Here is a 22696-nt window from a genome sequence, read left to right on the forward strand (position 1 = left end):
AACAGGTCCCCTGGGACTCCCACGCTTATCCAACCCCCCTGTTCCCCATCCCCTGACTGCCCCCCCCAGAACTTCCACCCCCTCCAACTGCCCCCTGTCCCCTGACTGCCCCCCGGGACCCTCCACCCCTTATCCAACCCCCCGGCCCCGGTCCTCTTACCATGCCGCTCAGAGCAGCATGTCTGGCAGCCGCGCCGCCCGGCTGGAGCCAGCCACGCCGCCGTGCTGCCCTGTAGGAGCTCGCAGCCACGCCACCCAGAGCGCTGCCCACACAGCGGTGTGGCTGTGGAGGAGGAAGGACAGTGGAGGAGGGGCTGGGGGCTAGCATCCCCGGCTGGGAGCTCAAGGGCCGGGCAGGATGGTCCTGCGGGCCAGATGTGGGCCATAGTTTGCCCACCTCTGAGCTAGCCCCTGGTTTTGGTTCCTCCTGCATTTGGAGAAGCAGGACTTTCAGCATTCCTTGTCAATAAACCAGATTGCATCAAATAAAATACCAGACTCCATCCACAGTTTCTGCTCTCAACTGGAACATCGCCAGGTTTCTGAACTCTGACTAGCCGCTCAGGGGCAACAATATTTTATCATTCAGCAGTTACATGTGAGGACTTCTCTGTTGCAGGAGAAAATCTCACAGAACAGTGACTCCTCTCAGAGCAGGTTTTATGTGTACCTGGCCATTGGCGATAATGCTGCCATGCCCAGCAATCTCATGTAGATCAGGCTTGTGTGTGTGCCTGGCTTGGAATTTCTTCCCTGTCTGCTCTGAGCTGTGGTTTAGTGCTGCTGTTCCACCCCAGAGGTGGTTGCATTGCACGGGTGTATGAAGTGATCCCCACACACAGACTTTGAAGTATTCAGTTTTTATCGGTAAATGCGGATTTCACCAAACACGTGCAATCCAAAGCAAAAATGTTCCCATCAGTAATTGAAATGTACAGATAGGCAAAGTCAGAAAAATGCTGCTTGAGAACTTAGTAGAGTTTGGTTTAAGGATATTTACTTTGTATGTTTTGACATGGGATGTTGACGGTTTTTGTTGGAACGGTTATAAAGCTTTAACTTTTTGAATCTCGGCAGCAGCTGTCATTAAATAATCATTGTTTGACATACACACTCACCACCGTGAAAGTTTAAATCAAGAAAAAATTGGACAAAATGATTAGAAATAAACATGGATATTATCCACTGAAATTATGAACAAATAAATTCTGTCATCCCTGCCTGTACGCAGGCTCAGACTTTCAAAAGCGGCCACTAGTTTAGAAAAATAAAATAAAATAAATAAACTTTTCAGATGCAGCTTAATCCTAGCCTTTGATTTCAGCATTGATAGCACAGTTGTAAAACTCGGCAGACTCTCCAGAAACCTAGGTTATTTCCCCCCCATGCGGCTTAACCCCAGTCATAAATGAGATTTGCCTGCCTGTTCTCCAAGTCTCTGCTGGCTTTTGCTCAGGAAATGACCTCGGAGGAGCGGAAGAAGATAAAGCATCTGGAGAAGTGCGACTTCAAAGAGATGCACAAGTACTTTGTGGACAAAAACGAGGCCCGGAAAGCTTTGCCCAAAGAGGAGAAACAGGTTAGGGTGCTGTTTCTAATGACTCCTGTGGATGGTTGGTAAATATTTAGTCTGGGTGTGGGTGGCTTAATTTCCTTATGCCAGATGTTTTGCGTCACTCTGCGATTGGAAAATGAATACACCTCTACCTCGATATAACGCTGTCCTCAGGAGCCAAAAAATCTTACCTCGTTATAGGTGAAACCGCGTTATATCGAACTTGCTTTGATCCACCGGAGTGCGCAGCCCTCTCCCCCCCTCCCCCTCCCTGGAGCACTGCTTTACCGCGTTATATCTGAATTCCTGTTATATCGGGTCACGGTATATCAGGGTAGAGGTGTACTTCTGATTCAAAATCATGTATCTGTTACCTGGGTAGTAGTCTATAACCTCTTCCTGTTACCCTCCTCCATCCCTGCCCGTTTGTCACGCTCATTTGCTGCTTCTTGTCTTAAAATAGGGCAGAGGAAAACTTATTTTTCACACCGTTCTGGGTAGAGACATGGAAGCAAAGTCAGACTCCAGTAGGTTTAAATGATCATCCCTCAAACGCCCATAACATTTGCCTTTTGAGATTTGTGTCTATGGAGTTACTGGCCAGTTCTCCAGAAGAAAGAATTCGTTTCTGATGCAGCCACTCGATCTTAGGCTCCGATCCTGTAATCGGATCTCTGTCCTGTTGACTTCATTGTGACTCCACACAAGCATCAAGTTCTGCTAGTGTGGATCATCTGGCAGGGTTGTGGCTGTTCAAATTCTGTGAGGACATGTTAAGCCATTAGCCACATCCTTCTCACTGAGCGCACTTGGGCTACGTGTGTGTGTGTGTGTGTGTGTGTGTGTGTGTGTGTGTGTGTAATGTAGTGGCTTTAGAGGATGTAATCATGTCTCTCTCCTAATGGCTCTCCCCAGCAATGATAAAATCCACGCTAATTACGGCAATCAGTGAAATTGCTCGTTTAGCTCCAGTGCGTTGGGGCTTGTGCTTTTCCTGTCCAGGCTTGATCCGTGATGGTGCTGTGGTATCCTGTATCACAGGTGCTGACTTTTATTTCTCCCGGTGGATGTTCCACCCATGCTCTGCCTGGAGGCCCTTCCCCTTCCCCGAGGCTCCGCCCATGCTCCGCCTCTTCCCGCCCCGCTCGCTGCTCTCCGCCCTCCCCTGAGTGCCTCCCGCCAGCCGCTAAACAGCTGATTGATGACCCCGCTGAACAGCTCTGGCTGATGGGTGCGGCGCACCTACATTTTTTTTTCTTTGGGTGCTTGAGCCCCAGAGCACCACAGAGTCAGTGCCTATGACCTGTATGTGTACAGCCATGGATCGTTTAATAATGTACTGATTAATACTGGTTCTGCCTCTTCCAGTCCCCTGCTTCGAAAAGAGAGGTTTGACTTATTTCCAGCCATTGAGTATCCACGCACTGTCAGTGCTGTTGGTGGATTGCTGGCAGTCGGTTTGAAACTCCTTGGCAGGGGGCTGGTTTCTGATTCTTAAAGCTCTTGAATTTGTGAACCAACTTTCTTCTGGAAGACCCGTGGGTAATGGTAGATGCAGCACCCGGGGTAGCACCTTGGACTGGTGGTTTCTCCATGGATTGTTTTTTAAATCAGAAACTGAAGGAGGAGGCAGATAAGATCCAGGAGGAGTATGGGTACTGCATCCTCGACGGGCATCGGGAGAAAATAGGCAACTTCAAAACTGAGCCCCCGGGGCTGTTCCGTGGGCGCGGGGACCACCCTAAAATGGGCATGCTGAAGAAGAGGATCATGCCAGAGGACGTCATCATAAACTGCAGCAAGTGAGTGAGTTCCCATTAGCTAGAACTTAACTCTTCAGGCTAAATCCTCAGCTTGTCTCAATGGACTTTGCTCCATTAAAGGCCAACATTTTCTCCCTGGCGTTATCCTTGGCTTTATTCAAGTCACTCTGCTGCCCCCCTGCTTCCAGCAGGGCTAGGTCACTGCTTTGCTCTACTGTTACTCCTGAGATGTAAATTCACATGGGACATCTTGAGCCTCCTCTTCTGAGGAGTTTTCCCCTTTCTACACGACAGGTACATTTCGCAGTCAAATCCTGCATAGGTACAGATGGAGTGGCCCAGGAGTAGCCAGTCTACTCCAATCTCCCATCTGTCCAGGGATTTCTTATTAAAGCTTTGCAAAGGAGAAACACGTGATGGGGTGCCCTTTATTGCTTCTTTGGGAGGTCTGAGGAAAGCCTGAGAGATTTGCTCCATACCCTGCCCTGCCCCGAATCCTGCTTGTTTCTACCTTAGAAATATCAGGAATGCAATTGTCAACATTATGCTTGTTGGAGGGCTGTGAGCTGCAGCTTGGGAACTTTCTGAGCCCTTCATTAAAGAGGGCAGAATTAGCAAAGAGCGTTTCTTCCTTGGATTTGACTTAAATAAGTGTTAATCCGATATTATGCAGTTTGGGTAAAAAAGTCACTTCCCCACTCAATGAGATTCAATTGCTGGGTGTGTACCCAGTGCCGTTAAACCCACTACTTCTCCAGTTGTCTCTAGTCTTCTGGGTAAAAGACCTGGATGTTTAATATTGTAACTAAGCAGAAAATCTCTTTACTCCTTTACAAGAACAAACCTTGCCTATTAAAAGAGAAGCCATCAGGGCTCCAGTCCATCTCTTTTCCCTTGGTTGGGCGTTTTGTGTCATTCGCATTGGGTTGGTTTGGATCGGTCTTTGAACAGAAAGGCCCAGGGAGTGGTCGTAATTTTGCTTTGCATCCTCTCCACCCCACAGGGACTCTAAAACCCCCGAGCCTCCATCGGGTCACAAGTGGAAGGAAGTGCGCTGTGACAACACCGTCACGTGGCTGGCCTCGTGGACTGAGAACATCCAGAACTCGATTAAGTACATCATGCTGAACCCGAGTTCCAAGCTCAAGGTGGGTGTGCTGTTCCTTGTCAGACCATCGGTTTGCCATTTGATTGACTCCTTTTATGCCACAGTCCACGTACGCGCCCATAGAGGAGCAGTTGGCACAATCTTCTGTGTGCTGCATCTTTGCGTATTTGTCCGGTGAGACTGTCAATGCATCACATGGCTGCCCCGGTAACCTCACAAGCCTTGCGAGAGAAGCTAGCGTCTCTTGAAATTGGAAGCTTTTGCAGTTATGCCTCGGACTTTGGATTTGTATGGAAAGACCTTTCTGGCTTAAAGAGAGGCCAAGTGGCCTAATGCATAGAGCACCGGACTGGGACTTAGGAGATATGGGTTCTAGCCCCGTCTCTGCCACGGAGCTGCCAGGAGACCCCCTGTGAAATCTGGTCTTTTGTGTGCTTTTACCCTATGCTATACAGATTTCATGGGGGAGACCAGCGTTTCTCACATTGGGGGTCCTGACCCAAAAGGGAGTTGCAGGGGAGGTCACAAGGTTATTTTAGGGGAGTTGCGGTATGGCCCCCCTTATTTGTGTGCTGCCTTCGGAGCTGGGCAGCTGGAGAGTGGCGGCTGCTGACTGAGGGCCCAGCTCAGAAAGCAACAGTGCAGAAGTAAGAGTGGCAATACCATATCATGCCATCATAACTTCTGCATTGCTGCTGGTGACCACTCTGCCTTCAGCGCTGGGCTCCCGGCAGCCGCCGCCGCCGCCGCTCTCCAGCTGCCCAGCTCCGAAGGCAGCGTCGCCACCAGCAGCAGCGCAGAAGTAAGGGTAGCAATACCACAACCCCCACTACAATAACCTTACAACCTCCCCACAATTCCTTTTTGGGTCAGGACCCCTACAATTACAACACCACGGAATTTCAGATTTAAATAGCTGAAAGCATGACATTTACCATTTTTAAATCCTATGACCATTAAACTGACCAAAATGGACCGTGAATTTGATAGTGCCCTATTATAATGATTCACTAAGATGGGTAGAACTTGGCTGGGGAGACTGTTCTGTTTGATAGTAACCCCGGCGCTGATGGTTTTGATAGTCTAAATGGGCCCGTATTGGGCTTAATATTAGCAGCATGCTTTGTTCTCCCTTTTTACTTTAAAAAAGGCCATTTAAATCTGGATATGTTCTCCAAGTACAACAGGAAGGTTAATAAATATGCAAAAGTCAGGGCACAATATCAAAGCTTTCATTGTAGCATTAACTCAGCTAGATTGCATTTAGGTTCACATCGAACAGTCTGTTAGTAATCAAATATGATAGATGTGTAATAATGGAGAGTTAGTGCTTTATCATTGCTTGATTTATATTCCTAATCTTCTGACAATGAGACGTGCGTTAGCATGATGATCTTACAATAAGTACTGTGAAGTCAGTGCTGGTTCAGTGCTTCTGCACAGCCATCAGGGGGCGCCCAAACCATTCTTCCAAAAATTGTAGTTATTCCTCTTTAACTTGAGTGACATGGATAGATGATTTAAAAAAAAAAAATCATCTGAACATTGAACAGTATTTAGAACCTGGACAGTGTTGTTAATGATATTCTATCATCAGAGTAGGTCCAGTCTGGAACCAGGCAGTTTCTTGTAAAGGGTTTTATTCCTGGAGCAGATTAGGAATTGTTCGACAACACGTTTTTGGTTGGAAAAGGCTGGTTGTCAAAATCAAAACATGTTCACGGGAAAGGGTCTGCTTGGGTTTTCTACACCAAAAAAATTTAATTTTTTTTTTAAATTGTTGATATGAAAAACTCTGGTTTTCTGGCTCAAAATAACTTTTTGCTTAGAAATGTAAGCGAACTCTAGTTGGGAAACAATGGTCAAAATCCAAACAGAATGTTTTGAAATGATTGAAATGAAATGGCTGGATTGACCTGAACCAATTATTTTTTTAAGGTGTTTGACTGGTGAACATTTTAGATGTCAACTTTTTGCCCCAGCCCAGGATGGGAAATGTTTTGAATTAAACACTGGAATAAATTGCCTAGGGAGGTTGTGGAATCTCCATCTCTGGAGATATTTAAGAGTAGGTTAGATAAATGTCTATCAGGGATGGTCTAGACAGTATTTGGTCCTGCCATGCGGGCAGGGGACTGGACTCGATGACCTCTCAAGGTCCCTTCCAGTCCTAGAATCTATGAATCTATGAATCTCGAGATGTTTTGCAGGATGGGAAAGCAGTTTCTTCCCTAGCTCTGTTTATTACCTGTGACAGCGGCTGGGTGACAATGGATGTTGCGCAGGGCAAGTGGAAACATCCATTTTTCCTTCCAGGGGGAAAAGGACTGGCAGAAATATGAAGTAGCCAGACGTTTAAAAGGTGTAGTCAACAAGATCCGCTCTCAATACCGTGCAGACTGGAAATCCAGGGAGATGAAGAAACGGCAAAGATCCGTGGCTCTTTACTTCATTGACAAGGTGCCGGCTTGCTTCTCTGTCTTGTTGGGCTACGTGTTTTGCTTGTAAAATTACTTTAGCTGAGCTACATTCACACTTGCTGCGAGCTGCGAGTCGTGAGTTAGCACTCGTGGGCACAGAGAACGTGGGAGTGAATTGTGATGGGAAATGTCCGGAGCTGTCCGTGAAAGCATGCTGGTGGTACAGCACCGTGTGGACGGTTACACACATTTCCTAGAAAAAACAGCCCTGCCTCTCCTACCCCCCAACACACACTGATTTCCAGCGTGTGTGCGATGCTTGTCACACCTGCTGCCACTTGCACAGACGAATAAGCGAGGCTGCATCCACTGACGCCAGAGTTCTTTGTTGTAAGGGTTATTTCAGTGCTGCTGCTTGTGGCAGTGAAGTCTCCTGTTGAAAACAGGGCTGTATTACCATGACTGCATGTCAATGCAACTGAGCCTATGTCCTCTTCTGATATCCCTCCCCTGTGCCATCTCACCCCTGAACTTTTTCCTACCTCTCTCCGGCCTAGCTGAAGGCATAAGCGTAACAAGGTTCCTTGAGATTTCTGCACAGCTGTTCGAAGGGCTGTAAATATGAGCATAAAGATGAATGATGGAGCAAAGAAACTCAAGATGCTAACGAGGCATTTAGGGTACGTCTATACTTACCTCCGGGTTCGGCGGTAAGCAGTCGATCTTCTAGGATCGATTTATCGCGTCTTGTCTAGACGCGATAAATCGATCCCGGAAGTGCTCGCCGTTGACACCGGTACTCCTGCTCCGCGAGAGGAGTATGCGGAGTCCACGGGGGAGCCTGCCTGCCGCGTGTGGACCCACGGTAAGTACCTTGTAGTTCGAACTAAGATACTTCGACGTCAGCTACGTTATTCACGTTATTCACGTAGCTGAAGTTGCGTATCTTAGTTCGAACTGGGGGGTTAGCGTGGACCAGCCCTTAGAGTCTGTGGTGATGAGGGCTGTGCCGATCCCTCGGTGGAAAGAAGTATACAGTGTGTTTCTCACAGCATCGTAGCCTCTTTAGCACTGGTTTTTGGGGGAGGAGGTGTATACCAAGATTAGGGGTTTCCATGCCTGCTCTGCTGTGTTCCTTCCAGCTGGCCCTGAGAGCCGGTAACGAGAAGGAAGAAGGGGAGACTGCAGACACGGTTGGCTGCTGCTCCCTGCGTGTTGAGCACATTAAGCTGCACCCAGAGCTGGACGGGCAGGAGCACGTTGTGGAGTTTGACTTCCTGGGGAAAGACTCGATCCGGTATTACAACAAAGTGCCTGTGGAGAAACCGGTGAGCAGGGCTGGGGCGGGGTTCGCACGCACTCCCACAGGTAGCTAATCGATCTATGGTGCCTGTCCGGCTCCCGTTGCCCTAGTACCTAAGCATCTCGCGATCTTTAATGCAGGTATTCTCCCAACCCCCATGTGAGGTAGAATAGGGTTATTATCTCCATTGTACACAGGGGGAAACTGAGGCATGGTGGGACTAAGTGACTCACCCCTGAATGCACAGGGAGGCTGTGTCAAAGCAGAGACATGAACTCAGGTCTTCCAACTCCCAGGCTAGTGCCCTAACCACTTGGCCATCCTTCCTATTAGAGCATAAGAACGGCCACGTTGGGTCAGACCAATGGTCCATCTAGCCCAGCATCCTGTCTTCCGACAGTGGTCAGTGCTAGATGCTTTGGCGGAATGTACAAAACTGGGCATTTTATCAGGTGATCCACTGCCTGTTGTCCAGCCCCAGCTTCTGGCAGTCAGAGGTTTAGGGACACCCAGAGCATGGGGTTGTGTGTCTGACCATCTTGGCTAATAGCCACTGATGGACCCATCCTCCGTGAACATATCGAATTCTTTTTTGAACCCAGTTATACTTCTGGCCTTCACAACATCCCCTGGCAATGAGTTCCACAGGTTGACTGTGCGAATTACATCCAAATGTTTGTTTTAGATCTGCCACCTATTAATTTCATTGGATGACCCCTGAGTCTTGTGTTATGTGAAGGGGTAAAAACACTCCCTATTCACTCCCTTCCCCCCTTCATGATTTTATAGACCTCTATCATATGCCTCCTTAGTCATCTCTTTTCTAAGCTGAACTCTGCACCTTTTCTGATTCCAATATATCTTTTTTGAGATGGGACAACCAGAATTGCCTGCAGTATTCCAGGCGTGGACATACCAGGGATTTATATAGTGGCATTATGAGATTTTCTATCTTATTATGGTCTCATTTCCTCAAGAAAATTGAAACGAAATATTGACGCTGGTCTGATTGTCTACTGCAGCCTGTTGTGTGCGGCCATCAAGGGTCGGGCCCTCAGCTGGTTGAAATCAGTGTAGTTCTGTTGACTTGAGAGTCACAGCAGCTGGAGACCTGGTCCAACTTTTCTCCTAGGAAAATGGATTCGAGCTCTTCTGTGTCTTAACACTTCTGAGCACAGAGGCTTCAATCTCCACACCTCTTCCCCCGCCCCCGCTTTGTAGTTATTGTTGCCATACGGGGTGGAGTCAGTGTGGTTATTTGTACCACGTACATGCGGATGTTCCTCAGACCATCCAACGTCATTGGGTTTGCACTTGTAAGTTGGTGAAAGATGCTGAAATACACTTGAGTGACAAGCTCTTTTAATCACAAGTTATAGTATAGAGGGAAAAAATATATAGGGCCATACATCACTGGCCTCTGTGTATTTAGGGTAATGTTTTTCTGTCCTCATTGACTTCAGTCTAAATTAGCAAATGTTTCAAATGCATCTTTATCTAGTGACGGCAGAGAGGCACCTGGGGTCTATAACCCATGCTGCCACTCTGTCAGTGGGCTAGAACGTTACCTCTGTGTCCCTTTTCCTGATCTGTAACATAGTATGATACGCACTTCACAAGGGTGGTAAGGCTACATGCAGGTGGGTAATCTTGCGACCGAGGTAAAAACATTTGCCCGAGGTCACGGGGAGAGAATCGATAACCTGGGAATTAAATCTAGGAGCCCCAGCCTTCCGCTGGAAGATGGTGTGATGTATCCATCACGAGGGTGTTGAGGCTTAGCTAACGTTGCTTTGGGATTCTTGGGTGAAGAATCCAATGGAGGGTAGCATCCATGAGAGTTGACACACAGCACTTCTGCATGGCCCTTTGGTGTAATTCTTTGTGTCGTTGCAGGTGTTCAAGAACTTGCAGTTATTCATGGAGAACAAAGACCCAGGGGACGACCTTTTTGACAGGCTGAATGTAAGCTGGATTCGTCTTGCTCTTGAAACCGAGGGGCCGGTAATGCTGACTTGAGCTAGGCAGATAGTGCAGACAGTTGCCCCAGTCTTGCCTGCGGGACCCCAAGCTAGTTCAGTTCCGTGCTTCCCTTGAGCAGAGAGACTGCCAGACCCAACAATACGGTGTGTGCAAAAGGGGGCCAGTCGGGTGAGGCTACTGGTTTCATTTTTACTCATGACCCTGTTTTTTAATGCCCGTCTTCTCCCATGATTAGCTAGTGCAACCCACTGTGTCCCCCAGCACCCCACTGTAATCTTTGATTTCTCAACCCAGTTGCTGCATGAGTAATAACTCAGCAGCTGGGCTCTCCGGACCCCACACCCCCATGGCAGACTCGCTGTCTCCAGCAGGTTAATAAACTGCCTGCAGCAGCTTAGAACAGCTCCAAACAGTCCAGCTGTGCAGAGTGGGGGTTTAACCTGACCTTTCTGATGTGCGAGAGGTTTTAACACCTCTCCAAGGTGCAGGGCAATTTAGAGTCTGGCCCAGAGCCTTGTGTGGTTTCTCTCCTGGAATCTGGCCTCCTGCCGAGTTATGTGTTAGCCACCAGCCCATAAATACACACTAACGAATCGTTTCCATTTCTGTGGGCACTTCAAGGACTTGCGAGCCTCCTCCTTCCATGCTACCCCAGCGTTTGTATCCAGTCTGCTCCCCTATGCTGCATTCACACAGCCCAAAATATTGCGTCCTCAAATGTGTGTTGTTTCTGTGGGAGGGCTCTTATCCGTGAGGGCCAAGGACGCCTAGCTAAGTAATCAGAACACGAGGGTCTCGGGTCCTGCTACTGTTTTTGACCTTCCAAGCACAAACCCCAGTGGTCTTGGTGTTTAGTATCTGCTTCTTTTGATGGGTCTGTGAGTCCGTGTGCCTCAGCAGTATAAAGCCGATGTTGGGCCAGATCATTAGCTAGTGCAGATCCATTGAGTTCAATGGAGCTATGCCAGTATCCTCGAGCCAGTATACTCACCAATTTCAGAGCTGATGTGCAACGTGACAAGAAATCTACACACTTCTGTGCTCCTCATCACTGTCGTTTTTTGTGCCTAAAGTCTGCCCGCTTACAAATAAAAGGGAAATTGAAAACCAAGCACTTTATTTTCCTGCTTTTTACTAATTTCCCCCTCTGCCTTGTCTCTTTGTTCAGACAACGGTCTTGAACAAACACCTTCAGGATTTGATGGACGGGCTGACAGCCAAGGTGTTCAGAACTTACAACGCTTCCATCACTCTGCAGGAGCAGCTGAAAGCGCTCACGGACGGTAAGCGAATGTTTCCTTAGGCAGCTTGTGGAACTCATGGCCACATGAGGCAGTGGAATCAAATGCCACATGCCCATAGCAACATGCAGTTAATGTGTGTTAGGGTGAAAGTTATCAAGCCTCCGAGATACCAAATGAGTGTAATAATAGTCAGGAAGGGAATATTTTTTGATTTTGTTGCACAGTGGGTTAGCGGTATTATCTTGGGCTTATTATTCGGCCTTGCTCTGAAGCATGGGTTGTTAGTTATCTCTGGAGGCAAGATACTGGGCAAACCCTATGCGCTCTCAGGCCCTTCTTCCGACCTCTGATAAATCATTCGGTAGCCAGTGATTTTAGTTTATTGTTCATTTATTGTGTGATATGGTGAACAGGTCATATTCTATATAATAACTGTATGTTAAATAGAGTTAAATTGTAGGATTATAGAGGTCTAAGATTGATCAGTGTGTACTTGATTGATTTCTGTAGTTGTATCTGGTGCATGGATGTATTTAGGAGTTGGGTATGCTGTGACATTCATAACTTTGTTGGCAACTTTAATATAATGGATAGAAGATAGTGGGCCTGGTGATTGTCTGTGTTACTTGCCTATGGTTTCATCTGTTCCTAGGAGCTCTAGATCTAAAACAAGCTGAGATAATTCTGTTTAACTTGAGGCTGTAGCTGCCAGAGCTTAACCCTCAACATAACATCACTAAAATTAACTTGAAATAAAAATGAAGGCTGCAGGTAAATAGGTATATCCTGTAAATCAGTTAAATTTTTTCCCATCTTGAAAACCTGTAATTTTTACCCTCCATCCATTTCCTGTACCGGCTGCTTAATAAATACATTGTGTTTCTCCAGCTGAGGACAACGTGGCAGCGAAACTCCTCTCGTACAACCGAGCCAACCGAGCAGTGGCCATTCTGTGTAACCATCAGAGAGCCACGCCCAAGAGCTTTGAGAAGTCAATGCAGAACCTCCAGGCCAAGGTAACAGAGGCAGGACGCTGATAACAGTCTGAAGAGTTATTGCTTCTGTGTATCAGATGCGTTTCAGAGTTGCTAATCCTGACTGTGACCAGGTGCTGTGTGAGCTGGGGGAGTTTTTGTTTTTAAATTACTTACCGGGTATCAAAAATGATTTGAGGGCTGGAAAAAATGCCTTACTAAGGGTACGTCTATACTTACCTGCTGGTTCGGTAGCAAGCAATCGATCTTCTGGGATCGATTTGTCGCGTCTTGTCTAGACGCGATAAATCGATCCCGGAAGTGCTCGCCGTCGACGCTGGTAATCCTGCTCCGTGAGAGGAGTAGGTGGAGTCGATGGGGGAGCCTGCCTGCCGCGTGTGGACCCGCGTTAAGTACCTTTAAGTTCGAACTAAGATACTTCGACTTCAGCTACGTTATTCACGTAGCTGAAGTTGAGTATCTTAGTTCGAACTGGGGGCTTAGTGTGGACCAGCCCTAAGAGACTTAGGGAATCAATCTGTTTGGCTTATGAGAAAGGAGGTCAAGAGGTGGGTTGATTACAGTGTAATGGTGGGAAAATCCTGGGAACTCACCAGCTGTTTAATCTAGCCGAGAAAGGCAGAACAAGAGCCGGTGGCAGGAAGCTGAAGCCAGCCCAATTCAGATTAAAAACTAGACACACTTTGCCTAGTGAGGATGACGGAACTCAAACACTGGCGCAAACTCCTATGGGAAGCGCCGGGTTCTCCATCTCTTGATGTCTTTAGATCCAGACTGGCTGCCTTTCTGGATGCTTTGGCCACACACAAGTGATTGGGTTTGGTACGGGGGGTAACTGGCTGAAATTCTATGGCCTGTTGTGCAGGAGGTTGGATTAGATCCATTGGTCCCTTCTCTTCTTAAAATCTGTGAATTCAGCGTGCTTTTCCTTAGCCCCCCTGGCCAGTGCTATTGATGTATCCCTTACATTTCTACCACTTAAATATTTCAGTGTCTGAGCTCATTACCAGCTGTCATTATTTGTTACACCGTTGTAGAGTTTAAGGCCAAAAGGAACCACCAGATCATTCAGTCCAACCTCCTGTATCTCGCAGGCCAACAGCAGCACCCGGCACCCACACACCAAACCCAACAATCAGAATTAGACCAAAGTATCACAGCCCTCAGGAGAGCCAACTAGTGCATGTCACAAGCAGAGAACAGGCGGGACTGAGGTGCACCAGTGCCCATAGCTCCTGCAATGGCCACAGAAGGCGTCATGAGCTCTCTGAACAGTGAGGCTGCTTTCTGAGACCAGCTCTGCCCATCTTTTTAAGATGCGAAATACCTAAAACCAGGCCAGCACAAAGGGACTGGCCCATGGGACGCACGAAACGCCGGAGAAGGCGTGATCGGAAACCCAGGGTGGAGGTGACAAGGAAATCCAATAGTGTGTATGATGGAAACGAAACGGTGGCACTGGGTCGCTGCTGGGGCGGAAGCGACATCAGGCCTTCTCCAGGAAGAAGGAAAGCTCAGGGTAGTTTGTGTTTGTTTTCCCAGATCGACGCCAAGAAGGAACAGCTGGGCGAGGCGCAGACGGAGTTGAAGAGAGCCAAGGCTGATCTCAAAGCCAAAAAAGATGTGAAATCTAAAGCGTGAGGGTCTCGTGTATCACAGTCTTTGTTAGCAGAGGGAAGTGGGCGGGACTGGGGGCATGGCTAGACTATAAAATTAAGTCGACTTAAGTGAAGTCGACATACAGCCACTGCAGTAATTAATTTGATTTTTAACGTCCACACTATGCTCCTTCTGTTGGCGGTGAGTGTCCTGACCACTTTAACTAGTATTGTGGGGCCCTACAGCCGGAGTCCCGCTACCCAGGTTCAGGCTCTCCTCTCTCTTTTGCCCCCCCAATCCCTCACCAGGCAGTGTGGCTCCGGCTGTCAGCCCCGGCTGGCATCAGTCGATGTAAGCAACACAGTGTCTGCATGGACGTTGCGTTGATCTAACTGCATCGACCCGAGCGCTACGCCTCTTGCGGAGGTGGAGTTAAGCCAGTGTAGTGGGTGAGTTACATCAGCGGGAGCGACATTTTAGTGTCGAGTTAGATCGAGGTCAGCTGCCTTATGGCGACCTCACTCTGTAGTGTACACCAGGCCAGGGTGATATGGGATCCGTGGACTGGGGAGAGGGATCGGTCTTGGTAGTTTTTCTTAACCTCGTTTTCAGTTTCTCCTGCCACGCCGAGCTTAGAAAATCCTTGCTGTGAAATATCAGTGTGGGAGTCACTGGGGATCATCATGATTTTGAGGATGTTCCTTACTAGCATGGCCTACTGGTTAAAAATCAGTTTCTGACCTGGTTCTTAGGCCTGGAGCCTGCAAGAGTGGAGGTTGCGTGGGTTCTTTATGGGAAATCATCCTGTATCAAGGCAGATTTTGGACACCTAGAGCTGCACACCTTTATTGATGTTGTTGATAAAATTCTACCCAGACAAGTGGCACATGGTTCAAGCTTCTTGTGGCTAGAGTCGTTTGATCTGGCACAAAGTTGTGCCCTTGGCCAGAAGAGGGTGTGAGGAGGAGGAGCACTGGCATGGATAGAAGGCACCTTTGCCATCCCGCGATGGTTTCAGAGCTCTGAATTGCTTCATGTCCCAGAGACTGATTTCCCTTCTGGGTACTGGTTGTCATGGTGACCCTACTCTCGAAGACCACATAAAAACTCAGGTGTTCTGTTCTGTTGAGCTCTGTCTTTTGAGATCCACCTTAGTGCCCTAACCAAATCCTCCTTGTCGCTATCTTAGGAACATCTCTAGGCTTGATGCCATGTGGTCTGAACCTGTCAATGCTAATCTATGCAGCCATTGGTTCTAGGATGGGTTATTGGTTGCTTCATGGGCTAGCAGATTGCATGCTCCGTAGGTCTAACAGGCTTGTGCACAGTGCTGAAGCCAAAGACTCTTTCCAAGCGGTCAAGTCTTTCAGTCTTACTTCTCCAACATTCATCTTTACACAGGCTCCCACATCATTGGTATTGGTTACCAAATTTCCTTGCAGATGATGGAACGCTCTCCATCAAACTAATCCCATATATCCGTGACCTTGTGCCTCCTTTATCCTGTAGCCTTTTATTTTATTTAAAGTGACTGTAGTAATGGGGTATTACACCACCGTGGGGTCGGCTCTGGCGGGTAGCTTCAAGCTCAACAGAGTGTAGGTCACCTCTGCTACTTGCTTCAGATATAGAGTCTCTAGGAACACGCAAAGACCAAGAGTGGTGACCACACAGACATTCACAAGTACGAGGTCTAGTCTATTTTATGAGTTTTATTAAAGTTACAGTTCAAGTTATGATTACCCAAGCATACAGAAATGCTATACAGACCTATGCACACGTTACAGTTATATATCAGAGGGGTAGCCGTGTTAGTCTGAATCTGTAAAAAGCAACATAGGGTCCTGTGGCACCTTTGAGACTAACAGAAGTATTGGGAGCATAAGCTTTCGTGGGTAAGAACCTCACTTCTTCAGATGCAAGTAATGGAAATCTCCAGAGGCAGGTATAAATCAGTGTGGAGATAACGAGGTTAGTTCAATCAGGGAGGGTGAGGAGCTCTGCTAGCAGTTGAGGTGTGAACACCAAGGGAGGAGAAACTGCTTCTGTAGTTGGATAGCCATTCACAGTCTTTGTTTAACCCTGATCTGATGGTGTCAAATTTGCAAATGAACTGGAGCTCAGCAGTTTCTCTTTGGAGTCTGGTCCTGAAGTTTTTTTGCTGTAAGATGGCTACCTTTATATCTACTATTGTGTGGCCAGGGAGGTTGAAGTGTTCTCCTACAGGTTTTTGTATATTGCCATTCCTGATATCTGACTTGTGTCCATTTATCCTCTTGCGTAGTGACTGTCCAGTTTGGCCAATGTACATAGCAGAGGGACACAAGTCAGATATCAGGAATGGCAATATACAAAAACCTGTAGGAGAACACTTCAACCTCCCTGGCCACACAATAGCAGATGTTAAGGTAGCCATCTTACAGCAAAAAAACTTCAGGACCAGACTCCAAAGAGAAACTGCTGAGCTCCAGTTCATTTGCAAATTTGACACCATCAGATCAGGATTAAACAAAGACTGTGAATGGCTATCCAACTACAGAAGCAGTTTCTCCTCCCTTGGTGTTCACACCTCAACTGCTAGCAGAGCACCTCACCCTCCCTGATTGAACTAACCTCGTTATCGCCACACTGATTTATACCTGCCTCTGGAAATTTCCATTACTTGCATCTGAAGAAGTGAGGTTCTTACCCACGAAAGCTTATGCTTCCAATACTTCTGTTAGTCTCAAAGGTGCCACAGGACCCTCTGTTGCTTGTTACAGTTATAGTTATACTCACATCCTTAACTATAGTGTTTGGGTCTGATGGGTCTCTCATGGCTTGATCATCAGTAGAGGAATGGTTCCTGATGGAGTTTCCCGTAGGGAGCTCAATTTTTCTACTCTGGCCACCCCTTTGTATAATATGATTCTGTCTATACCTACATTCTGCGCATTTCCATAAAAGGGTCAACCCTGTTTTTTCTTATTGGTCTGATGTCCCCATGAAACTTAAGGGACCTCAATTTCTATAGGTTGTGTAGGTTCTCATTAGCATTGATGCACCTTGCGGTTAGGGCATGTGTTAGAACAATGTGATTACCGGGTATCTTGTAAGCAAAAAAACTTACTTTCACTGTTAATTTTTTGCAGTATCACCCATTAGTGCATCTTTTCCCTTCATTTTAGGGCACCGGGTATTCTTCAGTCACTTACTTATGTCAGCATTTCTTATCAAAAGGCCTAGTATGGCTAAGCTAAAATCTTACAGGCCTCAGCCTGTCGGCCTTGCGTTTCAGCCGCACTTACTTAGATGCATGATGATTCCCTTCTAACTACTGATCAATCTTATACTTCTATAATCCTACAACTGAACTCTATTTAGCACACAATGATTATATGCAAGTTAACATGTGAATTCATTATAACATCACACAATAAATGAACAATAAACTAAAATCATTGGCTACAATCCCAAGCTTTTATAGTTGAAACCAATGGGAGCCTTTCCACTGACTTTAATGGATCAGCGCCTTAGGTCTTAGTGACTGTTAAACCAAGCCTGATTCTCGATCCTCGTGGCTGTGGCAAACCATGGGTCTTGGCTCCTTTTCCTGGCTTGGCCAGAGCGGCAGGCTCCGTCTCTCTTGTTAAAGCGAGGCGTACGGTATATTTGCTTGCCATGGCGTATATAGGACTGCTAGAGCTCAGAGGGGCGGCACTGTAGCGTACCGCTCTGTTTCTCAGCCCTGCTTTGTTTCCCTTTTTTACTGTCCCGTCTGACTTGTCCCTGCTCTTCCGCTAGTGCCGTGGAGAAGAAAAAGAAGCTCCTGGAGAAGCTCCAAGAACAGCTGCTGAAGCTGAACGTTCAAGCCACGGACAAAGAGGAAAACAAGCAGATTGCTCTGGGCACATCCAAGCTGAACTATCTGGATCCCAGGATTAGTGTGGCCTGGTAGGCTGCTGGCTCTCTTCAGAGCTGTTTCTTTACCCTCCTATGTGCCTATCCCATGAGCCTGGCAGCGAGCGCTGCCCGTGCAGAGTGAAATATCCACTTGCCCCCTGAAACATAGGCGCCGACTCCGGGAGTGCTCTGGGGCTGGAGCACCCGTGGGAAAAAAATAGTGAGTGCCCAGCACCCACCGGCGGCCCCACTGATCAGCTCTTGCCCCGCCCCCCTCACAGCACTCCCCCTCAGCCCTCCCGCCAATCAGCTCCTTCTCCTCCCTCCCAGCGCCTCCCGCCTGCCATGATCAGCGGTTCAGGAGGCGCTTGGGAGGAGACAGTTGGGTGCGCTCGGGGAATGGGGCGGGGCGGGGGCAGGAAGAGGCGGGGCCTTAGGGGAAGGGGTGGAGTGGGGGCGGGACCTGGGGCGGAGCAGGGGTTGAGCATCCCCCGGGAAACGACAAAGTCAGTGTCTGTGGCCTCAAGTCTCTGGGTCTGGGGGAATGGGAGGTTTTCAGACAAAACCAGGCTCGGCAGGACCAAGGCTGCCGGGAGAGGGGCAGAGCTGCAAAGCTGAGCATTCCTCACAGGGAATGCCCTGCAAGCAGCTCTTCTTGCGTATAACAAGGGAGCTTCAGTTCAGGCAGCTCTGCTCTCCCCCGCTGTGGCAGGATGGCCCAGGGCACAAAGGCGACCTCTCGGGACACTGGGTCCCAAACCGGCCTCTAAGGGCTCGTCTGTACGGCAAGCTAGCGTGCGGCAAACTGGGGTGGGAATCTACGGCCCTGTCGCCTGCAGTGCCCTGACTGGCCGTATGGACCCTGCTACCATGCGCTAGAAGTTCAGGAGCGTGGCACCGGGGTCCCTACAGCACGGTCAGTGTGCAGCGGCCTGCCCTAAGTGAAAACCAGCACCTTGAGTTGCACCCCTTGGAAGCCAGTGCAGATCCCAGAGCACCTGGTGTCTTGCACTGCTAGTGGGAAACTTGGCTGCCCTTATCTTTCTAGCACTGTGGTATCTGAGCACTTCACAGTCGTTAATGGATGTATCCCTCCCAGCACCCCGGAGAGGTCGGGAAGGGATATCCCCCTTCTACAGATGGTTAGATGGTGATGTGCCCAAAGTCCCCAGACAAGGAACCAGGCTGAAGTGGGAATTGAACCCACCTCTTTTGAATCCCAAGCCAGTCTCTCATAGTCTCACAGGCCAGAAGGGACCATCCCGCTCATTTAGTCTGAGCTCCTGCACATTTTAGGCCACAGACCCTCACCCGCCCACTCCTGCAATAGGCCCCTGCTGAGTTACTGACATCCTCATGGTTTAAAGACGTCACGTTCCAGAGAATCCACCATTTACACGAATTCAGACCGGCAAGTGACCCGTGCCCCACGCTGCAGAAGAAAATCCCGGGGGAAAATTCCTTCCCGCCCCCAAATATGGCGCTCAGTTAGACTCTGAGCATGTGGGTGAGACCCACCAGCCAGACACCCGGGAAAGAATTCTCTGTAGTGTCTCAGAGCCCTTCCCATCTAGTTCCCGTCTCCAGCCGCTGGGGATTTTTGCCCCGGCAGTCGCAGATCGGCTCTATGGCATTGTAGGCTGTCCCATCATACCAGCCCCTCCATGGATTTAAAAACCTCAGTCCTATCCACTAGGCCACCCTTTCTCCCTCCATTACAGTGTGTAACAGAAAACTAAAAACCCTAGTATGCCGTATAGTGCTGTGAATGGGGAAGTGATGCATGTCACTCATAAAACTGTGGTTCCACACCTCGATTATCTCAAAGCATTTATGTCAGCCTAGAGGAAACCCACAGACTGAAAACATCAGCAAATGCCCAGTAGGTAAGAATCCTTCCTGACCCGGGTGTTGAACCGGCGGAACTAATAGCAACAGCCTGCTGCTGCCGTTGCCTTCTGCTACCATTCAGCATCTGCCCTGTGCTTGCCCGCAGGTGTAAGAAGTTTGGAGTGCCCATCGAGAAGATTTACAATAAGACCCAGAGGGAGAAGTTTGCGTGGGCGATTGACATGGCTGACGAAGACTTTGAGTTCTGAGAGTGGGGTTTCCCCACTGAGAAACAGAACCCACGTTACCTCGTGCTCTTCTGGTAGCTTTGGAAGTTTTTATGTATTGGGGAAAATACGTGTAATGGAAGAATTTGATACATGCACAGCATGTCTATTTTTGTGTAAAAAGAACCCACGAGTTTAAATCAGAAACACAGATACCACTCCCAGTGGTACTAATCCTGACCACAGTGGCCTTAAATATGAACTTTCAGTTCCTTCTCTCTGTTGCCAAGTGCTTCATGTCTTCTTCCCCCTTTGGTTCTGAGATGACGGCGGTTAGGTGCGAGTTTTAAGTATGCAACATAAAACTAGATTAGATTATCTCATCCCATCTCTAGTCTCTGTATCAGGGTGTCTCTACCCTTGCACTCTGCCTGGGAATTAGCTTGACCAGAAACACTAAGGAATGATACTGCTGGACCCAAGCAATTGGAAACACTGAAAGCAGCTGTAACATGACTGAAGAGGTGTAGCAGGAGTTCTGGGGACACTGCAAGAAGGGATAGTCTACCTGTCTGAGCATGAGAAAGAATTACAGGATATCTTGTTTTCTCTATTCTTTGGAAGGGGAAACTGGTTCGGATGCACACACACACAATCATAGTGATTTATAGGAAACATTCGCTTTACGGAGGGAAGAAATGATTGAAAAGGCCAACCAGCAATTAGGGTGGTTATACAATAGATGGTTGAAACCCAAAGCAAAATCATGTTGATTTGAGCAAAGCCTGCTTGAATGTAACTTCTCTGTATAACGTTGGTCTAGCAGAACCGTTCTCTGTGGCCCTCATCCAAAGCCCATTGAAGTCAATAGATGTTTTTCCATTGACTTCAGTGGGCTTGGGATCAAGCCGCAGGTATCTTTAGACACCATATCAGTCGATGCAAATCTCACCGCATCCATTCATTTTCATAGTGTGGACAGGGGTCAGGTCATGGCAGGGGTTGGAAATGTTGGACGGGGACATGGTTTTGCTGTAGAAGCGACAGTAAGTGGCATGTGACTTCATTGACTGAGTCCATGTTTCTCACTGATCTGGCAAACTACTCTCAGCACAAACCGGGTGGGGATCTACTGTAGGAAAAGTACAGTAAAATGAAGATATTTGCCATATCACTTTGGATCACTTGTTTTGATACAAAGCACAAAGTTTTGTACGGATCTTCCAAGCAATAAGCCTAAAAATACTTTCGTCAGTAAATCTTTGTATGCACACTAAGGGTTAAAATCAGCTCCAGGATTAACCTTTCTATCATTCAGTGGATAAAGTCCCTGCCACTGCGGTCTGGAGGTCCTTTTCTGCGTGTCGATTTTCAGACCGTCGCTCATGTGTTAACTTATTTAAGTTCTCATTTCTGTTTGAAGTTAGGTGCTTGAAACATTTCATTAAAATCTGAAATATTTTTGGGTACATTGGTCCTCTCGTTTATGCAGATAATCCAGTCACAGAACCCAACCCTAGCTCAGGAGAAACCTGCATTGGTAGTTGGTCTCCGGGGTGGTGATGGAGGGGCTGCCAGCAAAAGCGGTGCACATGCAAGTTTTTGTGAGGACACATTTGAAAATAGGGCTCTAAAACGTTAACTTTGGGAGAGGACGTTGGACAGCGGTCAAAGCAGGAGAGAGGACTTGTGTGCAATTGACCGCCATCTATTAGGAAGCAGGGGACTTTGGGTTTCTAATCTGATAGTCGGATGGGTCCCAACATGATTTTTCTAGTTCGTGTTTGGCAGATACATGTCTCCTAGTAATATAAATAGGGCCCTATCAAATTCACGGTCCATTTTGGTCAATTTCACGGTTTTAAAAATAGTTAATTTCATGATTTCAGCTATTTAAATCAGAATGTCATGGTGTTGTAATTGTAGGGGTCAGGACCCCAAAAAGGAGTTGTGGGGGGGAGGGTCACAAGGTGGTTGTAGGGGAGGTTGCGATGCTACTACCCTTACTTCTGCACTGGTGCTGGCGGCAGCGCTGCCTTCAGAGCTGGGCAGCTGGACAGCAGCGGCTGCGGACCGGGAGCCCAGCTCTGGAGGCAGCGCCCCCGCCAGCAGCAGCTCAGAAGTAAGGCTGGCATGGGATGGTATTGCCACCTTTCTGTGCTGCTGCCTTCAGACCTGGGCCCTCAGTCAGCAACTGCCACTCTCCAGGTGCCCAGCTCTGAAGGCAGCAGTGCAGAAATAAGGGTGGCATGGCATGGTATTGCCACCCAGACTTCTGCGCTGCTGCTGGCAAGGCGCTGCCTTCAGGGCTCTCTGGCCACCCAGCTCTGAAGGCAGTTCAGAAGAAAGGGTGGCAATACGGCGACCCCCCCTAAAATAATCCAGTGAGCCCTCTGCAGCCCCTTTTGTGTCAGGACCCCCAATTTGAGAAACGCTGGTCTCTTCCCCCATGAAATTGGTATAGTATAGGGTAAACACACACAAAAGACCAGATTTCACCGTCCGTGATGCGTTTTTCATGGCCGTGAATTTGGGAGGGCCCTAAATATAAATAAGCTCATCTACAATTCAATAACATAAACTTTCCCTTTGCCCCGAAAGGGATTCTTCACTCTAAAGATCCCCCCCCCCTTTAAACTATCTTCCCAAATGAAGATGCCTGCACTAAAGACATTCAGAGCTCACCTATGTTGTTCCTGTCTCAGTTGAGTGGTTATTGGAGGATGACAAGAGGGAATAATCTTCTGCGGGTTTATGGGGTCTTTTACCAGTGAAAGAGCCTTACCC

At 48.0% G+C, this 22696-nt stretch overlaps 1 protein-coding gene across 1 annotated transcript in view; it reads left to right on the forward strand.

Annotated features, from left to right (window-relative positions):
• Positions 1-21378, forward strand: part of TOP1MT (DNA topoisomerase I mitochondrial) — a 52409-nt gene extending 31031 nt beyond the window's left edge. Inside the window, exons 10-20 of the mRNA XM_054020647.1 lie at positions 1457-1579; positions 3170-3357; positions 4322-4466; positions 6743-6886; positions 7989-8174; positions 10046-10114; positions 11301-11415; positions 12265-12392; positions 13914-14008; positions 17754-17903; positions 19849-21378. Of these exons, the coding sequence (XP_053876622.1) occupies positions 1457-1579; positions 3170-3357; positions 4322-4466; positions 6743-6886; positions 7989-8174; positions 10046-10114; positions 11301-11415; positions 12265-12392; positions 13914-14008; positions 17754-17903; positions 19849-19951 (1446 nt within the window). The 3' untranslated portion in view covers positions 19952-21378. The remainder of the gene's footprint in view (positions 1-1456; positions 1580-3169; positions 3358-4321; positions 4467-6742; positions 6887-7988; positions 8175-10045; positions 10115-11300; positions 11416-12264; positions 12393-13913; positions 14009-17753; positions 17904-19848) is intronic.
• The last annotated feature ends 1318 nt before the right edge of the window (positions 21379-22696 follow it).

This window comes from Malaclemys terrapin, chromosome 2 (genome assembly GCF_027887155.1).
Source record: "Malaclemys terrapin pileata isolate rMalTer1 chromosome 2, rMalTer1.hap1, whole genome shotgun sequence".
Taxonomy (NCBI): domain Eukaryota; kingdom Metazoa; phylum Chordata; order Testudines; family Emydidae; genus Malaclemys; species Malaclemys terrapin.